Source organism: Labrus mixtus, chromosome 13 (assembly GCF_963584025.1).
Source record: "Labrus mixtus chromosome 13, fLabMix1.1, whole genome shotgun sequence".
Taxonomy (NCBI): Eukaryota; Metazoa; Chordata; class Actinopteri; order Labriformes; family Labridae; genus Labrus; species Labrus mixtus.
In genome coordinates, this window is record NC_083624.1 from 5,416,412 (window position 1) to 5,438,129 (window position 21,718).

The 21,718-nt window shown below is 40.2% G+C and overlaps 1 protein-coding gene across 15 annotated transcripts in view; it reads right to left on the bottom strand.

Moving 5' to 3' along the window:
• mcf2lb (mcf.2 cell line derived transforming sequence-like b) overlaps nt 1-21,718 on the bottom strand; it is a 48,948-nt gene that overhangs the window by 19,152 nt on the left and 8,078 nt on the right. For 3 of the 15 annotated variants that reach the window (XM_061053309.1, XM_061053308.1, XM_061053312.1), the window contains exons 2-4: nt 8,427-8,510; nt 5,821-5,935; nt 1,692-1,782 (exon numbers count right to left, since the gene is read on the bottom strand). In XM_061053309.1, coding sequence (XP_060909292.1) covers nt 1,692-1,782; nt 5,821-5,935; nt 8,427-8,510 — 290 coding nt within the window. Of the gene's footprint in view, nt 1-1,691; nt 1,783-5,820; nt 5,936-8,426; nt 8,511-13,401; nt 13,541-18,301; nt 19,165-21,446; nt 21,527-21,718 lie in introns of those variants that run through there. The other 12 variants (XM_061053302.1, XM_061053301.1, XM_061053310.1 and 9 more) reach the window with 11 other exon arrangements.

Below are 21,718 nucleotides of genomic sequence, written 5' to 3' on the forward strand. Positions count from 1 at the left end.
TAACTCTGTCCACTTAATTAGCAGCAGTCTATAAACACACTTTCTGTCATCCCATCAAACTCAGCTGTGAACAACAATGGGGAAGCTTTCACCTGAAACACACTGACCCACATTCACACATGGCTCATGTATGCACAAGTGTGTGTGTGTGTGCGCATACACATGCACACACACACAAAAAAAGACAAAGGGAGCAATTTGACAGCGTAAACATTCAATATCCTCGCTTATTCTCTCCATCAAAACACAGATCCACATCTATCTCGCTGAGTGAATAAGTCACACCACAGCGTTGCTCATGTGATCCAGTGGGTTCTACAAACATACAGCTTTAAAGCATGGCAGCTTTCATCATCATCCGTTTAGCAGCCCGGCTGAATCGCTTCAAACATTATTGCCTGGATGACTGACTGCCTCCTATTACAGGCCTGTTCCCCCCGTAAACACCCCCCCCCCCCCCCCCCCCCCCCTTGTGGGTTTTAATAAAGCTTGATTTAATTTGAAATGAGTGATGAGGTCTCCTGCATGTCTCCTGGGACCATGGGTGCTGATATTTATCCCTCTATTCTCTCTTCTGACATTTCATCGTTTTGTTTTTCGTTCCTCTCTCTCGTTCCTCCTTTTCATACGACTTGAAATCAAATTTTGTCTTAAAAAAACACAGGTAGCCGATTCTTTATCTTCCAGGTTGACAACAATAAAAAAAAACATGTCTGTACAAACGTTTATGGAAGTAAAAACAAATGAACGCAACAAATGGAGATGGTAAATCTGTTGAAAGAGATGCTATTAAACTATCCACTTCTTCTTAGCTCAAAATAGCTATAATATGAGACGTAATCTTAAGGGGGTGATTCTCTCCAGCACACATTTGATTCATCAGATCCCTGCAGGAAACATGAAACACAGATGAATGGATCCCAGTGGGAAAAGGTTGGAAAAACTTAAATGAGGGATAAAAAGCAGAAGCATTAATTCTTCTCCTGCTCTAAGAGTGCCTGCAGTTCCTTTTTACAAGCAACTTATGTAACAATGAAGTCAATGACATAAGATATAGAAAAAAAGAAGATTAAGACATAAATAAAAACATGCAAAAAAACCAGGGTGGACAGTTTATGTAACTTTTTGTTTTCTGTAAGAGCATGGAGGCTCAAACTGTGCAGGCCTGCAGGCTGCAACTCCTGAACGACACAGCATTAGTTATTTATTAATAAAGCACTTTCTCTGTGTTTATGTTGTTCTGGTTTTCTATGATACATAAGCAGGAACATATTTTACAATAATAGATGATATGCTGCTGAAATGATTTGTGAATCATTTAATGGAATGGTTGAAACAAAGGAGAACCTAATCCCCTGTCTGTCTTTTGGCACGAGGCTCTGTTTATTTTCCTCTGTAGTCATGGAAACACATGGCAGGCTGTGATGGTGATGGGAGAGAGTTCAAAAGATAGGGCTTATATCATCAACCCCCCCCCCCCCACACACACACACACACTTCCCATCACTCCCCACCTGGATTTGTCTGATATTAGCTTTGGAGAGACACACACACCTCCTCTCCCTATGTGTGAGGGTGCAACCTTTCAAATGTGGGTCCTTCTATAGAAACAGTTGAGGAAAATATAGCCACTTCTCTCCCACAAAGGCAGAAACAGCAAGTGCATGTTGCATAAACAAAGAAGAACTTACGGCGATACGAAGCAGGGTCCCCTTGACAGCTGCCCATCGGTCTTGCCTGCGGTCTATAACCAGGATGAAACCCACGCCTGTCGAGGACAAACTGGAACACAAAGAGAGGCAACATATTAAAGACAAACTCAACAGTGCTCTGGTTATATAATCAGATATTAAACAATCACACACTGCAGTAAAGTCTGACTGAGCTTATGTAGGGATTGAGAGTCCTCAGAAAACACTAAAGCTTGAAAATGAATAACACTAAACATACATGAAGTTTCCCCTTCTTCTTGCACAGTATCTTCTACAGCTTTTTGTTTTACTATCTTCAGTTGGTGGAGTCGGTAAGAGGAGCTTCTGTAAAGCAGCTCCAGATTTTTTTGGGCCATCAGCCTCCCCCTGCACCCCCCCTTCCTTCCCTTGCTGTCTCCTGTGGTGGTCCCAGGAGACAGGCGGTCTACACACCTCCGACAATTAATCACAATGGCATGTGCAGCTCAACAGCACAGTTAGCACACATGCTGCACCTGCAGCAAAGGTGAGCACCTTGAAATATCCCAGTAATCCTTAAATACTTAATGTCATGTCCCTCAATCTGCAGCGGCACAAACAGTCTTGAAGCAGTTTAAAAAGAGCAGTCCTCGTGCAGAATAAAAACAGAGCACATGGAGGATGTGGTTCAGAGGTAGATTCCAGCGTGATTGAATGGTAGGAAGCCAAATTCTTCAGACCATCACAGCATCCAGCCCGTCCCCCCTAAACTGCATCTTTAATCCAGCCAATAAAACACAAGGAGCTGCTGAGACACAAGGCCAATCACAGGCTCGCTGCAGAGTGATGAGCAGCTCTAGCAGCCAGTCGGGGGACTGTTACAGATAAGAGAGGGAGGGGACAGGCTCAAAGAGGGGGCCAATGTAAAGCACGAGGGTTTCATTTAATAACAAAACACAGACTCTTTATCCACGTCTGCCTCTCTTCTTTCTCTTACTGTAACAGTTACATTCATAGGGGCTTACACTTTACGTCCTCTTTCATCTTTTTCCTATTTTATAACCCCATCATTCTCAAATCATCTGCACGGACTCTCACAGCCAGTCTGGCTATCAGAGCATTTACACCTCAGTCAAGGAGGAGGAGGAAGAGGAGGAAGAGGAGGAGGAAGAGGAGGAGGAGGAGGAGGAGGAGGAGGAGGAGGAGACTGGTACAGGGGCTTTTTGCTGCCTCGGAGACTCAGCTGCTGAGTCAAGATGGTGGTTTATGGCGAGCATGCAGCACCTGAGGCTGCAAGAAGATTGCAATGGCCTAAATCTTATGATGTGTGTGGAAGTAGATTTTGAAAGAGTCTCACTTAAATCTATTTTTACATTTGCTGTTAGAATTGAAGTAAACTGACTTTTTGAAAACATTTGGATAAAGGTAATGTACAAAATCTCAAAATGTAATGTTAATTAAGTGCATTATGCCCATAAATAAACAAATTAACATCTTAAGAAGATAAAGATTCATTATCAAATCTGATTTTAGACTAATATAGATTCAACAACTTATAGCTATGGTCTGAAAATAAGTATTTTAAATGTATATAAATGTAAAGGGATGCATGCCTGTTCTTAATCATGCAATATTCAGATGGTTATCATGTTGTACTGTGCACAGACACAGTCATATTTATTAAATGTTTCATTTAAATATTCATACAATTCATGAGCTGGTGCTTCCACTGCACATGCATGAGTGTCCTAAAAATAATTGGATTTCTCAGTATAGGTAAGGTGTAAAGCTAAGCTGTGAGAAGGCCTAATTGAATGCAGTGATGAGGGGAATTAGCTGCATGGATGCATATGTAGACATGGAGCACCTCCTTCTTCTGTGGTGCTGAAGTGGTGGACGTAATTGGTTGAATAAAAGGGCAATGGGATATTTAATCAAACACAGACTGAAGAGCTGTGAGTATGTTAGCATTGTGGGATCTTAATCTCTTGAACATATAGCTGATCAAAACTAGATGCAAGATATATGATAAGAGAGAAAGAGACGGGGAGATTGTCTGACAAAGCATATGGTCATTTACTGCCTGTGTCTGTAGATTTAAATCCTGCAATAAAAATGTAGCATGCAGGGAATTATGTGACACGACTAAAAATAATTTCATACTGCACATATCCAAGAAGAAGGTTTGGCTTAACACAAATAGATAAGAACAGTTCATATTTAGGTGGAGGGAAAAAAAGCATGCACACATAGAAATTGTCTCAAGAAATGGCTGTTAAATAATTTGTAGATCTATACATTGTTGTTCATTTATTTTTTGTGTTAGTCTGATGTCACTCTTGCCTGACACCTTATTCGATCTGCCATCTTGTACTGTGACAGTCTTCGGCCTTTTTTGTGTATTTTTAATCCTCAACAATTTGTTTTTCTTACATGGAGTCTGATATGATGAGCCTGTCATGTATGTGTTTAAATGTTGTCAAATAAATCGATCTATCTATCTCTGTCTGCCATCACTATGGATCTAAAGCTATGTGTTTCACACCACCAGCAGCTGGTGAAGGTCATCATACAGGGTTGTAAGGACATTCGCCCCTGGCTGTGGACCGTGTGTGCCCTGTCGGGGGGGGGATGTCGGTCCCTCAGGTAGCTCGAGCCATCTGCCCGTATGATCAGAAACAGCTTGAGGGTCAACACTATCTCCCTCCTGTGGATGACCCTCCTTCAAAGACTAAATCTTTGCAAACCACGAAGGAGTGCATCATTAGGGAATCATTTTTTAAGCTACATTTGGGAAGAAAAACATCCATACTGTCCAGAATTTAAACTTCTGTATAGTTGATATATCATCGTTGAGTCAACATTTTTACACAGGTTGAAAAGTAAGCGTGATGAAACACAGCCATACATTTTAAAGTCTTTAAACACAAGCACATCCATGTGATCATACGGCTGCAGGCCTTTGTGGTCTTATAAATTTAACACACATTCACTAAGTTACGTACACAGCTCTGCTCAGCTGTCTGTATGCATTATTCAGATTCAAACAGTCAAGAGTCTCTGCGGTTTCTATTTTTACACCAGTCCAGACATGACGCAGCAAAAGAGAAACAGTCACATGGAGGTTCAGGAACAGCAAAATTTTGGAGGAAATATCAAAAAGAAAAAGCATTAAAAATGATGCATGAGATTGTTTTTAGAGGGTTAAGTTAGAGAAAGGGATGATTTTGTACCCCTCCCCCCCCTGTTGTTAAATCTGGTCCATTCATTCATGTGTACAAAGGCAGTCTGCAGAGGACTGATAAGGAGCTGGATTATTAACCTGCCATCTTAGTAATTAAATAATAACAAAACCTCTCTAATAGTTTTTACACTAACTCTTTCATCTCATCCACAGACCCTCTGCAGCGTGCATCTTTATGGAGTGAAACTGTCATTGGATGAAGTGCCCCCTACTGGCAGTCTTTGTACACAACTATCTTCACAAACTAAATCTCCATCTTTATGGCCTACAAAGAAATGGAAAACAAACACAGGGATATTTCTAAAGCTCTCACAGAAAAATGACCCTCATACCTGACAGATCTCATACATCTCTCGACTGGGCGTTACCACACACGTTCCTCAAAACGTTTACTCTTGAATGTTCCTCGAGTCAGATCGGAACTGGGACAATCTGCTTTTTCTTATTCTTCTTGAGGGAAATGAACTTTTACCTTTTGGGCATTTTAGAAACCTGATTTTAAGCCTCCCAACTGACTGATTTAAGCAGTCTTGTATTCATCTGTCTCCTGTTTTTGATTTAATGTCTGTTTTCTAATTATTTCTGTAATGACTCGATGTCATTGTAAATGAGGGTTGCCCCTGATCTTTCGAGTATAAATAAAGGTTGAATGAATCCAAGGATTCTCATGATAAGAAAGGGACGAGGTTATAAAATTTATAATAATAATAATAATAATAACTTAGATTTATATAGCACCTTTCATGAAACCCAAGGACGCTTATAAGGAAAAATTAAGGTAGATTAAAAACCTCAGGGGTGATACAAGGGGTGAGAAAAGGGCCTGGGAGTGCAGTGAGACAACATGTAATCGACATACGTTTGTGTGTTCTGTGTTTGAATGTGTGAGAGTTTTAGAGTCTTTACCTGGGCACACTGGTCAGGTACGTCAGCACGTTGTGAAACTCTCCGTCTGTGATCTCTCCAAACGCCGGGAATTCTGGGAACACAATGATGGGGCTGCCATTATCCCCTCTGCCTCCTAAAAAATAGAAGAGGAACAGTTATTTTAGAGAGACAAATATAGAGGAATTACATAAGAATACTTTTGAGTACAGCTTCCTGAATTTGTCTGATGGCTCAGTCATCAATAGTTGAAGGAAATGTTAAAAATAAACTGGGCAGTGAAGATGACAGAATGAAACTGTGGCCACTTGAGGGTGCTGATGTTAAAGTGGCTGTTAGAGATGAGTGAGGCTTGACAAAAATAAACTGCAAAATCCATTTTAAGAAACCACGATGAGTCCCAGTCACCTCCCTTTTAGGAGAAACAAAAGAATAAAGCCACAATAACATAAAAGTTAGGATTCAGACAAAGTTAGAAAACTGCAGTGAGAGCCTTTGTTTACATTTTCCAACGCAAATATTCGCAGTGTGGTACATTTCACTGTTAAAAATAATCAGGAAGAGGTCTTAAAAAAAATATGACCTAAACATAGACAGAACAAAATCAAGCAAGTGATGAGGTACAGTTTTATCCATGGGGGGCGCCAAAACACACAGCGAAGTTCTGCACAGAAGCTTTAATCAGCAGATTATAAATTCAAGTTTTCAAACCCATCCTTTATAAATAATTATTTAAAAAAATGATAATCTTCTTCTTTTCAATTACTGTTGTGGTTTTCATGAACAGCGGCCTAATAAAATTACATTCTGGTTTTAATGTTATTATCCTGGTTGGCGCTTAGAGGTATGTTAGGGCGCGGTCACACTGGCCATCTGTACGGTAAGGTTACATGCTTTTTTTCAAACAGAGCTCCGCCCACTTCAAACCGGTGAGAAGAGCAGGAAAAAAAAAACCCACATAAAATAATATAGTGTTCTAATGTTGGCAGGAAGTTGTGTTTTTATGATCTCATCTTCATCTGCTAAATGAATTGTCGAAACCTTTCAAAGTAAAAGGGTGACTGGGGAAAAACATTTTTTATGAGTCTATTAAAAAAAAGAAGCGTTTTACACTCCATTATGGTGACAAGTTGTGAAACACGACACTTACAATGTGTTTGAACACGATGATTGTTGTTGACATCAACACACTCGATCTCACCTTACACACACACAAACAGCACACAAACACACACACACACACACACACACACAGCTGCTCTGTCAGCACATGCGCGCCTGGAATATCAATCTGTCTGTCTTTTTCTTCTTCTTCTTTCTACTCATCGCTATGGCAACAACAAGTGCATGGTCATGGTTTCAACGTCTGCTCGGATCTGTGTTTGTGCAATGGTTCCCGGACTCTGCAGCAGACACAAGGTCGCGACCGTCAGACACACAGAAACAGACTAACACACAGTCAGCACAGAAGAGGTGTCGCAAATATCTGAAAAGCTAAAGATTAGTAGAAAGATGTCTCAAACGTGAGGTGAAGACGCTCTCAGGAAGAAGAAGAAGAATACAAAAAGGTTTTAATGAATTTAACATCCAGAGGAAAAACCAGACATAACAGTTGCAACCAGACAGAGAACAAACAGTGAAGAGGAAAAGGTGGCTGATATTTGAATAACAAATCATATTCAACAGGAGAAACCGTTTCACTACGCAAATATCAAACGGAGTCATTTAAAAGTAAATCATTCAAGAGATGACAGAGACGAGAAAGATGATCAGTCACAAGCTGATCATTCAAAATGTCAGCATTTTAAATCCATTTTATTAACATATCTCATGATCTCGTGCATGACAGATATGAGAAGTTTTGAGGTGAATCCAGTAGGCAACGCTATAGCAGGAAAGAAAGCAGCTGTGATGGCTGCAATGTCATCATGAGAGGCAACTTTGTATGATCTAAGTATTTACATTAACAGTGCTGGAACTGGTTTTTCCCACATACATACATGCTTAGATTGTTAATTTTTAGTGACTGAAAAGCTATGCCACTCTTCCTGTTCTCCAAAGCAGCACATATATATATCTCCCAAGCTGACTCACTTTTCCAACGTCACCTTCCTGCAATATTCACGACTTGAATCTGGATGTTTCAAATATGGTGGTCAGTCTCTTAAAAATAGCAGTCTGAGCCTCTTAGTGGCAAAAAAAGAAGCACTTTGAGTGGATGCACTTTGCAGTTGCCCTAAAGGATTAAACGTCAGTACATTGTCTTGACTAGTACCTGCAAAGCCAGACGATGTAATTCTGTATTTACTTGTGTTGTACATATTAGTCATTTAGACCCTAAAATAAGTAAATTCTAAATTCCGCTTTAATAAACTAGCACACAGCATATGTACCAGTGTGAAAAGTCCAGTATAAACATGTTTTTTTGCACTACTCACCACTGCACTATTGTCTTATTTAGCCTTGTATATATTAGTGTTTTTTTGTTGTTGCTTATATTATGTTTAATGTTTAACTTTGTACATTGAGAGCACAGTTACTGAGGATAAATTCTGTGTGTGTGTTTAAGCATACACGGCCAATAAAGCTGATTCTATTATATTCAAATAAAGATAAAGAAGTGTCACCTGAAAGAAAGGCAAACTGCTTCTTGAGGTCAGGGGTGATGTCAGCCGCACGGAGAGGACTGCTGTCCAGCTGCATGATCTCATCTGCAAAAGAAGAAACATAAAATATCAGTTAATTTATTTATAGATTTATTTATTTAAAATAGAGACAGTGGACATTAATGAACGTAAAACTGTAAATATGCCAGATTATAATTTCCTTCTGTAGTCCTTTGGCAGGTTGGTGGTAAACAGGAAAACAAGTTACATAAAAACACACAATGACAAGCAAGGCTTTTATTTGAAGGTGTTATATGTCAGAGTGGATGTCCAGTAGATGTTGCACTTCAGCAAAAGTCTCCAAGACAGATAAATAAAACTTTTCTTTGGCCATACCGTCTCTGTCCCTCAGCGCACTGCCTCCCCTCCTCCCCAAACACACCCCCCCCCCCCCCAACTGTTCTGACATTTGCAGGACTGATCTCCGTTCTAATATTCAGCCAGAAGATTTGGTTCTGATTTCTTCAAAGTATTTTAGACCAAATGGAGTTTTATTCTTCTTTTTGGAAAGTGTATTGTTCTCCTTCAGTTCTACTCTTGCGATGACACTATTCCATTATGCCTCAAGTCTATAAACAGCCCTGAGTGGGCGGGGCTGCCTTTCTTCCCTCATATGGTGGGAGGGCTAACGTTTTGGAGAGGGAGGGGTTCACAAAAAAAAAAACCCTGAATGGAACATGTTTGGGCCTCTGGGTGACACAAAAACAAGCCGAAGAAAACACTGTGACATCAGTGTGAACACAGGGCTCAGAACAACAAAGCCAGAGGGAGTTTGACGTCACTCTTATTTGAGAAAATTCAAGATTCAGATTCAAGAATCCTTTATTGTCATTGACTGTTTTTTGGGTTGATGTATCTGTCAAAGCTTCTTTGAGTATTCGGAAAAGTGCTACAAAAAACAAATGTATTATTATTGTTATTATTATCATCTATACCAGACAAGTACATAGTAGAGTAGAACAAAATTCTGTTGCATCTGGCTCAAGACGCTAAACAAATAAAAAACATAAATATGTTCATTTACATATGTAAAAAAAAAAAAAGTCGGTCAATGGAAAAAATAAACAACTGTGAAAGCACAAAACAGTTAAATCTAAAAAATGCATGCACAATCAGAGAGTACTGTGAATGTAATGTTTATGTAAAAGGAGGGGAAAAACTTGAAGGAGCAGTAAAAAAGCTGTGAGGTACATGTGTTAAAACAAAGTCATTACTCAACAATATATTTAGTATATGGGTATATTTGATTTCTGCTATATTCATGTTTAAGAAAGTTGCACATTATACCTTTAGGTATGGAGGGAGCCTGAAGTCCATATCTATTATTTAAAGATATTTTTGGGGCCATTTGAGCTCTTATAAGATATGACAGTGAAGGCAGACGGGACATGTTGGGAAAAGAGATTGTAGGGCAACGTGCAGCAAAATGTTTAAGAGTCCGAATCAAACCATGAGCACATTGGGCTTTAACCACTAGGTCAAACACGTGTCCCAATTACCCAGGGCTTTAACATTGTTGTTCATTACAGCTTCATATATTGGTTTTATCTGGCATTTTCCACCAATAACCAAAAGATAAAGTCAATAAAAAAGGGCTTCTTTGCCATACATACTACATAGACTCAGATTTAAAAATCAAAGAGACATGCTATAACTTTAGCAGCTAGTAGAAACTGGCTGTTAGATCCCACAGAGCTGCTCTGTTGTTGATAACAGTTAAGTACTGACATATTATCAGGCTTCCAGCTTAAACGCTCTCTATCCTCGTAAGGATTTAAATAATCAGATTGAAGGTTGATTAGCCCGGTAGGAGATGAAGATTGTGGTTATACCAAGATCCAAATAGAGGTTCAATGCAGACACTCATGGGGGTTTTGGGGGTTAGTTTCATAGTAATTAGTCTAACCTGTGAATTTTTGACCATGTGACACATTGTTCACTTTAGTATATAATCTAAATATCATTAAATTGGGGCACTGGTTTGGCTCAGTTGGTGGATCGGGCGTCCCATGTTCAAAGGTTACAGCCCTCGTTGGACTGGTTGAAGGTTTGACTCCCCATTCTGCCAATATTTGTTGCATGTCTACCCCACTCTCTCTCCCCACATTCTCTGTCTTCAGATGTCCTATCAAATAAAGGCAAAAGCCCAAAAAAATAATCTCAAAGAAACTCTAATGTAGTGATCTGTTTCAATCAAATCTGAATATTCAGCAGATTTCTGTAACAGTGTTAGGGGCAAAGAGATATTTAGGTTACACTGAGAAACAGTCATCGATATGCATAAGCGGTCTCCCTACTGCACAGCGTATGCTTTGGTTTGTAGCCAAGGAACTTTGCAGCTGAGCTCTTTGAATGAAAACTGGCCACAGATCAATTTGACAAACGAGAGCTGCCACTATAGGAGCCAAAACAGATCAATACAGGAAAAAATGGCACAAGTAAACTAATATGCTGCAGGATCAGAACGTTTCTATTTGTCTGAGTCTCTTACACACCGTCAGTGTTGAAATGAGCCAAGAGTTACACATCCTTTTATTTTTGATTTTTACAGGAAGACACTTTGATGTGCAATTTAAAATGTACTCAATGCTCAAGAAAAACAAAATCAGGAGATTTGTCTAATAACATTTTTTGGTATCTATATTCTGACATATTCGCTCATATATTTTTTTCTGATTAAAGCAGCCATATACAATCAAATCCCAACATGTACACCACCCATTTTTCTTCATAAGAAAACATTATCTCTAAAGTTTGTGACTTTTTTTTCAGTTTCCCGTCTCACTGAATGAGGCAGCTGCCTGTTATGTCTTTTAAAAAAACATGATGGAAAGAAGCCATAGGGACCATACGCGTAATAAACCACATAGTGTTTGGATAGTGTTTAAGTAGAGTCGTTTGTAGTATCAGGTCTTTGGGGTATTTAGGTGTGCAAACATTGGTGTTAAGTTGCCTCCTATCAGGGTCATTAAACTGCACTGGTAGTATCAGAACAGGAAAAACAACTGCAGAGTTTCCTGCCACATGTGGAGAGTGGATTTTCAAAGAGCCGTACATAAACATTTAACCACAGGAGTCCTTGTGGGCGGCCATTAGGGCTGGGTGATATGGACCAAAACTCATAAACTCGATACTTGATATATATCAATATGTATTTTATTAACAGTGAAAACACACGGAAAAATAAACTACCTGTTTGTGAATTTAAAAAGTAATATTATAAAATAAAAATGTTCTTTAAATACAATAAAAGAGAGAGAGAGGAGGAGCAGGGTTAAGAGGGACAGACAGTCAGTCATCATCAGTGAGATGAGAAAAAGGTGACCTGGCACCTCTGTAACATTATTTTAATGAAACATAAACTATATCGATATTAACGATATTGTCTTATCCTATATCTTGTTTGAAAATATATCGATTTATCTTAAAAACTCAATATATTTCCCAGCCCTAGCGGCCATGCCATTAAAGATAAGGGCCGGCATCTGAAAAAGGACTGCTTAAGTTCAGAGTCAATACCGTCCTCTTCATCTCCTAATTACGTCTGTTGGCAACAGAGCTGCAGCTCTTTTTGTTTTATAGAATCCATCAGAGTCTCTTCAGCACGGACAAACGGAGTGATGACTCCTGAAAGTAAGCTGAAGGAGCGTCCAGGCAACAAGAGCAGTCAGAGGATTATCAAAGGAGTGTCCCACAGTGACAGAAAGTATCCTCTAGTCATTGTTCCTGCACATACTGGAAAGTCAGTTACTGTAAAGAGCCATGTTGACTTTTCATTCTGACAGTGTTTGCTCTGTTTCCCTGAAGGAAATCATCTAAAGCATTGTAACGCTGGGAAACATGCAGAAGCTCTACATACAGGTCTGTGTCTTTCTGGACCAAAACTACTGTTTCATTTCATCATGTGGGAAGATCATAATTAATAGTGACACTTGTGACTTTTCCCCTCGCTTGCAATTTTTCAGACCACTATTAAAAAAAGTCTCCTTACATACAGAGTTCATTCTGTCCCCTGTAACGTCGTAAAACTTAGCGTCCACCCTGTGCTTATAAATGGATTCAGTCGACGTTCGCATCAGGCGTTCAAAGATAGAATACAGTTAAAGAGATATAGTACAGTTCATTTCATGCACTGTCTCACATGCATGGAATGAAAATTGACAATTATTGGCCTCTCATTCTCTTTCATCTGTCCAAGCTTTAACCTCAATCATGAAACCTGTTTTTAAATCTCTTCTTAAGACCCGTCTCTTTTCCCTGCATGGCCTTTGACACACAGTAAGACGTCGACTCATTTGATTTCTTTTTTTGCGTTCCTATTCATTTTACTTATGTTTTATGTCTTTTAAATTGATTCTGTATTTCACATGTAGTTTTCTTTATCATATGTGAGCTGTTGCGCATTTTATTTATTCTTCTGCACAGCACTTTGGTCAACTGTGGTTGTTTTAAAGTGCTTAACAAATAAAGTTGGATTGGAAACCTTCAGTTTAAATGACTGTAAAACTAGAGAATTTCTCGGACCATGACACAAAATAAACAGATCAGGGTCTTTCCTCCTCTTGACAAAGTTATTTTGCATCTTCACCTGATCAGAGTCCAACTGTGGTTAACTTTGACTGATAAGAGCTGCAGCCTAAACCAATAAGTTTGTGGCTGACCCCTGAAATGGATTAGAAAAGCAGCAGACTGATATCCTTGAGCTTCATCACGTCCTGCACTGATCAGATTCAGAATAAGATAAAACAGTTAGCCTCCTGCAGTCTCGGTTCTTTAACAGAATATTCGGCTTGTTTTTACAACTCTCTAAAGTCCGTTAACAATAATACAAAAATCACACCCCCCACCCCCGAAGAAACGAGGATATCAAGGTTAATGCTGGAAAACGCAGATGAAAATACACTCTCCCTACAAAGTTTCCCGTATAGCTCCATACCTGCCCTCTGACAAAGTAGTGACATCATCAGTCCATCTGAAAAGCACCACAAAGACAATCCAAAATCATTATGGATGTATGCTCCTGTCTGTTCCCTGTGCGTTATCCGGACTGTTGATCCCTTTACAGGCTCAGCCCTCCTCCTCCTCCTCCTCTGACTCCTCCAGTTCAAACAAACCAGGGAGTCTTGCTCTAACTCTTTGTTTGGCAATGAGGCCTATCAGGTGACTGAGCCCGAGGATATCAGTACACAGACCTTCAACGCTCTCTCTCTCTCTCTCTGACACAAAGTGTTTGAGGACACGATTCGTTCCAGTGCGTCTTCTCGCTCTCCACTTCCTCCTCTGAAACCTTTTTGTCCTCAGTGGCCAGCTGGTGCCGTCGCTGTTGTGTCAAAACAGCATCAATCAAAGTAGGATTTAGATTTCAATCCTGATCTACTAGTAAAACATTTCAAACACCTTGAATTATATGAATTATATGAAATGTATCAGGCGATCACTGGTGCCCCCAAAAGATAAAAACACAGAGATCTGCAAGACAGTTACTTAAAGCTCTGCACCTTTAAGAAAAAGCTAAAGACCCAGCTCTTTCATGAATACCTACTAACTTAATGATGATGGTCTCCATATTATTGATGATGATGATGGTAATGACGATGGTTTTTGTTAGATAACGACGACTTATAAGATGGTTTCTATACTGATTAGAGCTCTCAAGAACTGCCCTCAATGTTGTGCTTTGCCTCTGGTCACTTCCTGTCAGCACCTGTGTGTCCAATCAGACTCAAAGCTGATCGTTTGCTCTTACTGACATTGTTCCTTTTTTTCTAGATCCTTGCTTGTGTTGTTCTTACTCTCTGATGTACGTCGCTTTGGATAAAAGCGTCTGCTAAGTGAATTGTAGAATTGTAGCTCAATTTTGGCGCCCCCTATGGACAAAGCTGTACCTATTAGCATTTTGCTGCTTTTTCAGTTACAATTTTTTTTTTACCTGTATTCTTTTAGCAGTCAAATGTTTCAGCTATTGAGAATCTTTGCTTTGGGAAAAGATGGGTGGGGGTGGGGCGGTTTCACCTGACACCTACCCTGCAGAATTTTTTTTTCAGGTTTATCCGGGGTTCTTTATGCCTTTCTTTAGATAGGACAGTTGATAGAGGGGTAAGAAATTGGGGACGAGAGAGTGGGGAATTACATTTGGGAAAAGGTACCACTGGTCGGATTCAAACCTGGGCCGCCCGCTTGGAGGACTGTAGCCTCTGCACATGGGGCACGCGCACCAACCACTATATAGGCTATACCAGCGCTCCTCCCAGCAGAAATTTTAAGCATTACAAAAATATATATATAGAAATAAGCAATTTTAATGCAAAGCTTCTTGTTTGGACACATTTAATTTACAGTGCCTGGAACAAAATAAAAGTAACCCCCCCCCTTAAAACTTTTGGCCGACCTTGAAACAGGTTTTCAGGGCCTCTTCTGTAAGTCTGATTTTCGAGACGAACACAATCCCTGACGGGAAAAGGAGATCAGCGACATCACGGCATCTTAACCAAGTTTATGACATCACGGACGCTGCTGTTCAGCTTCTGTTCACTAAAACAGGTGGTTCTAAATCTTAGACAGCAGCAGGACACCTCAGAGATCACCGTTACAGATTACACTATTCTACCACATCAGAGAGTACAAAGACACACAGAAAACCAGTCACCTTCATGTTTAAAACATTGGTTACTTTCATTGGAAATACTATTGTTTGTGATCTGAAGAAGGTTACACAACTCCATCCATTTAACATTAAAATACTAAGTGTAGCTGGGAAAATTATATTAATCAAGCTAACTCATGAACTTCTGAAATACTGAATCAACCTTTCACTGTTACTCTGTTGATTGGGCAATATTTCCAATGTTTTGTAGCTGACAGATTTTGATTAGAGACTGACTGATTCCTCTGAGGTGTTATTTGAGACACAGCTTCGTTTGCCTCTATTATTCTTTTTAGTTTTACCTCAAGCAAGGGTGTGTGCACACCCTTCCAATGTGTCCTTCACACGGGTCAGGTCAGTGGAAACGAGACTGAATAAATCACCTTATCTGTGATGTTTGGTAAAGCATGTGTTTGCAGCCTGAGGACGCTGAGCTGCAGCTGTCTGGTCACCTGCACAGCTCTCTCTCTCTCTCTCTCTCTCACACACACACACACACACACACACACACACACAGCATCAAGTTCACACAGAAACCTGCACCAGTTTCCTCTTTCTGACCCCCAGCCACACCCTGCCCCCAGCAACTCCCACACATATCAAAATCAACCACCACCCACCCAGGTCAGCCATTTGTTTTCCAGAAAGAGGCTATATTCTGTTACTGAAAAAATCCCCTCCCGGAAGAATCAGGTTCAAGTTTCAGTTCTGGTTTTTAACACTGACTATTTTGTCGCATTTAAACCCCCCGACTGTCCCTTTTTGTTTTCCTTCTACTTCTCTCCAGACTTCCACTGTCTGCTCATACAGTGTTATACAATAATAAACAACCCCTCTGGATATTTAAAAGGAAGACTGTATTTCTAAGACAGACAGTGAAACCACTCGGGTGTCTCTTCTGGTCTCTCGTTCTTTTGTGATTTCACTCATCACAAAGTATCGATGATGTCACGAGGTACTGAAAAATGTCAAGAGAGTATTGGCAGATAAAAAAATAAGTATTTTTGTCGCAGAGGTGGTCTCAATAAAAGTCTGTATATTGGCATAAGGAGGCCACATCCTCCCGACAGAGATGCTGAATTTTATTGCTTACATACAGTGACTCAGATGACCTTTAGAGTTTATTTCCTCATACTTGTTTGAATGATTAAACAGAGCTGATAATTAAAAAATCCCAGAGTGTTTGCTGTTTTAACCTTGTGTTAAGGTTACCCTGCAAAAATAAAACTACCACAATTAATCAAAACAACATATCATTCCAACATTCCCTATGCGCGTAAACACATGCATGAACTACAGCTGGTGTGTACCGCCTGAGTAGCTAATGTTCTTATAAAAGGCTTAACGAAGGGGATTAGTGTCCACTCACAGTCACGTTTGTGAGGTGACGAGTCAAACATTAGTGGGTCACAGTCACACACCTGGACTGCCCCCGCCTGCCATTACTGACACAGATTAGACCGGGAGTCTCAAGGTTTCATCGGGACAGAAAGAGAGGGAGTAAACGACAACATTTTGAAAACGATGGAAACAAGCTGGTTGTAGGATTGTTTATGAAGTTGCTGTTTAACCCACACCGTCTTTCAGTCCTTTGCTTCCCTTCTTATAAGAAACCTGAAATGAATTAGAAAATATTTTGTACTCTGAGTGGGTCAAAGATTTTGGGGGAAAAAGGGGGCAGAAACAGAATATATGATAAACAGAGGGGATGGGGGAGGGCAACAAGTGGGAATAAGGGGCTTACAGTCATGGCTGTGGAGGAGTGACAGAGACAATACGAAGCACTAATAAGGTTGAGCATTAACAGATGAGTCCATAATAACATGAAGAAAGACCAGGCGTGAGAGGGTTCAAATGAGGGTGCAAAAGGGGCAATGTTTAAGGAACTAGTAAATCTTTTTTTTTTACTGCTCTGCCGGTTTTTGCTTCACACAAAAAAAAAGAAAAGAAAAGGGGGATAAAGTTTGTGATCAGAAAATACAGTCATCATTTTCTAATTCTATCATATACACTAATTTAAGATTAGTCTTCTTTCTGCTATTTGAGATTTTACGTTTGTTTGTTTTTCTTAACTTTATTGTTTGTTTGAATGAAATAAAATGTACAAATAAAAAATAAAAATTGTCTAATAAACCAAAAAACAGACTTCAGCTCCATCCCTAATCTACATTTGGGGGGTTGAGGGTGGGGGTTAGATCAGGGTTGCAAGAAGATGGAGTATCACCCAAACAATTGACTGAGGGTGTTTTTTTTAAATACTTTGAATTAATGGGGGTTCCAATCTCTGCCTATACATTGGAGACAGTTAAGTCATGATATGTTCTTTCAAACTTTATACATGCAAAGTAAGAATAACTGTACTGTCATTCACAGATAACTTCCCACAAAAAGCGCCATTGGAAATATAATTAACAGAAATTCTTTCCTTAAATGCAGGTCAAATCATCTGTGCATCAACAGGTCACAAAACGATATCCAAATAGATTTTTGAATGGTTATTTGCAAAAAGATAAGGTCCTTTGCATGGTACAGTATCATATTCCATGTCGCACTGCCTCACTCTGAAAGGTATCCTGGTAGTTTCTCTCTTACTAACTCTCTAAAGGGCCTGAATTTGGAAAACAAAGGAGGGCCCTCTTGAGGGTTATATGGCTGCTACGTCGACCGTCCCAGAAACGAGCGGGATATTCGACTCTCTGTAGGAGTGATCAAATCAGAGGGGGGAGGACAAAGTGGGGAGAATTGGGATGCAGCCTTAGTATCTTCTACTCTGCCTCTTACACATCTAGGTTTTGGTTCGGTCTAAATTTAGGGCAGAAATGTATTAGTGTTGATTATTACCCCAATGCTATCAATGCAAAACACTGCATACAGAACAGTAGGTACACACATCAGGACATAGAATAACCAGCGATATATATTTTGTGAGTTACAGTTTATATTGTCTTCTTCTATCTGGAGAACTTTTTTAACACGGGAAACAACTATCAAGTAAAAACTCCAAAATGTAATGACAACAAAAGTAGGTAAAACGCTTTGTTAAACATAGACTGGAGGAGGAAAAGAGGACAAGTGGAACATGTGGAGTTAGGATAACCGATTTAAAACACAGGAGTAAACTGTTGTGTTGAAGGCTAGAATCATGTTTATTTAGGCTATACGTAAAATATAAAAGAAGAAAACATCTACATACCAAACAGCCAGTGGCAGCAGCGAGAAAATCTGTAGTATCTCTCCACCTCTTCCAGAGAGATCCTAACATGACCTCCACTCTCATTTATCGGCCACAAACACACGTCCAACTCGCCCTCCGTCTTTTCATCTTTAACCTCTTCAGTTTGATTATCCACCTCTTCTTCTTTTTGCTCCGCTTCGGTCTCCTCATCCTCGACCGACCCTACCTCTTCAGTTTGACTCCCTCCTCGACTCACTCTTTCCTCTATTCGCTCGTCAAATTTAGAATCTGGATTTCCTGCCACCACAAACCAGTCACACTCCTCTCTATCGGTGCCTACGATCCCCTCTCCTGAGTCCACCTCCAAGCAAAACCCAGAGTCCAACTCCACATCATCCTCCTCCACCGAGAAGCCTGAATCCTCCATCTCCTCTCCTCCCATCCTTCTTTGCCAGTCTACGTCTTCTTTGCTCCTTCTTTTAAGCAACTCTTCTTCCATGCAGCCAAGCTAAAAAAATAATAATAATAAAAAAAAGGTATCACGGTAAAAGTCTCCCTCTCATTCTGGCTCCACCTTCCACGAGAAGCCTCTACATCCAGCAGCCTCTCACTCCCCGTCAGGCTGCAGGTGCATCACAGCCTGCAGGACGTCACTCAGTAACTGTGGGGGACTTCCTATTGCGACCTCAGGTTACTTTCCCTGTAGACAAAAGCTTCAGTGTAGCACCCTCCCTCGCTCACCCAGGTACCCTTAACCCCTCCCTCCTGAAAGGACAAATTACCTGTCCTAACCCCTCCCTCCTGAATAGCCTCCAAGTTGAATCCCTGACCTCTGAAACAGATCCAGTTGTGACTCTGTACTAGTTAAAAAAAAAAAACAAAGAAGTAAAGTTGTGTCATTTGTTGTGTCAGAGCGGTTAGCTTGTACCTGCAGCTCCCAGCACCTAATTTACCTAGAGGCTATCACATCCCTGACTTGTCCTTTGCCTTATCTCAGGAGATGTGGAACCAAAAGTACAAAGCCTTCATTCTGACCAGCCCATTCAAACGACGGCCTGCATCTCCATTTAACCGGCCACAGACTGTATCTATTCAAAGCCCTCTTCTCTTGTTTACAGCACTCAAAAGAGCCCATTCTTACAAAGTCACTGAAAGACTTACTTCTATAATGAGAGCTCTCACAGAAAGCCCACTGTGTCTTAAATGAACGTGGTCATTTAGATTCCATTTCAATGCGTCGTAATAAAGATACGTCTCAGTCAAAATGAGCCAACTGACACCATTCTGACTCCGTACTTAGCCATCGGTCTGCTTAAAGGTTTGTGCAGTAGGTTATATGTGTTAGTTTGCATGTGTACACGTGTGTGTTTGTTGTTTGGGGGGGGGGGGGGTTGGTGTTAAACACATTTGCTCGATGACCACGGTCCATGCACAAAGGTTATCAGTGCCATAAACCTTGAGAGATAAACACAAGGGCCATTAGGTTGGAAAAGTGCACAGTTCAAAGTGAAAACGGGGTCAAACAAAGGGAATGATTGCCGATCAACTCCCAGTATAAGTCCCATTTGGAGACACTTAGGTTCATAGAGCGTAAACCCAGTGAGCAAGTATCCAATACTGAAAGCCACTACTGTGTGAGATGAGTATTTGTCCTCAAACTTAAAATGCATGAACAGTCATTTTAGAAAGAAAAACAGAAGACATCCTTAATTCATCCCAAAGGGGAACTTCAAAATGTTCACTCATTTTAATGTCACTTTAATTTCGTTGAAATGAGTAATCGAACATGCTGTACATGCACACACATAGGCCAGAAGTTATACTGCAAGCAGGTGTTTAGCTGTGTTAAATAAATTGTACTCAGTTTTGACTGTTTTCTTAACTTTAGATTTATGTAATCTTGATTAAATTTTCCATCCATAATGTGTGTTTTTATGGAAAAGTCATTGTGTGGCTACAGAGGGAATTTATAAAAAAAAAAAAAAAAAAATTACCGTAAGTGATGTCACTTGAGTCAGGGTTGTTTGTGGTATTAGACTAAAAGTTTGAAATGTATAGAAGGGTTAGAAAGGAGTGAGAAAACCAGACCATCTTAAATCTTTAGCAAACTCCCGAATCACTACTTCAGGCTAGCAGCTGGTGGCTAATTGAGCTGCTATTAGCATAACAGACCAAAACCATTGAATGAGCTTTCAGTGTTTATTAATCGGATTTTAAAAGACAAGATCTATGATTAACTGCAGTATTTTAATCAATTGGAGTCTGACGATATTGCCACTACCAACTTCAACATCAACCGAGTTGTCAACTGGATCCCTCACTGGCTTCCAGTCACAATAAGTTCCCAAAACAAGACAGTTGTTATCTATAATGTGAGGCTCAACTTTTGTTATTTGCATTCTGCAGAAATACAAATTTTTGTATGTTCTCAATTTAACCAGGAAACCTCACGTTGATAAACTCTTGAGAAACAAAGTCTCACATGTGCTTATCAGGTGTTCTTAACCTTTTTTTTTATGTCAATAATTTGTGAATGCAAGCAAGCACAAAACTATTCTGAATAGACTGTCAAATATCTCTCCTGTGCCTGACTTTTATAAGGATTCAGAGATATGTAGCCGCAGTCTGTTAAAACAAACAACTGCTACATCAACAACATAGTTCCTCTTGAATGAATTCACCGTCTGGCTAAAGACTTTAACAGAGCTGGAAGCAAAACTTTCCATGAAAGCTCGCAGCAGGAGGTACAGAAAAACACTAAGCAAGACAAGAAGAGCATACAGGTACGGTATGCAGAATCAATGCATCTGAACATACAGTATACTACACATGTATAAAGACACACAAGTACAAGCCATAGGTGCTAGGCACAGCAATATCTTTGCTCATGTGGTGGCATTCATGCAGGGACAGAGCGTCCATAAATATCAGAGGACGACCTTGGTGAGACGAGGCTGCCTCATAAAGACAAGGGTCACATTGGAGACTAAAGCATACACATGTTTTATAGAAAATGCACAGTTTTCACATATTGTGTGTTAGTAATGTGTTTACACAAACAAATATGTGCACAAGTTGCTTTCTTCTAAGCATTTAAAAACACACAAGTAGCCTCATGATACATAGAGACACAAAAATACCATCCATACATCTCCTGACTCACGTTGTTTTAGTGGAACCATGGGCATACCACCGTCCCACTGAGAAGAACTCCTCCTCCTGGTTTTCCTCACCATCCTTCCCCCCCCCCCCCCCCCCCCCCCCTGCCCCACTGCCTGATAGTAACACCTGGGAAAGTCCTTCTTCTGTGCAGACTCCGACACCAAAGTCTCAGAGTGTCAACAATCACGCTCCGAATTGGAAACTCAGCAGCTGTAATCAGCACTTCCTGCTCCTCTGAACAGACTGCTAAGATGCCGTGTGCTGCAGTTTCGA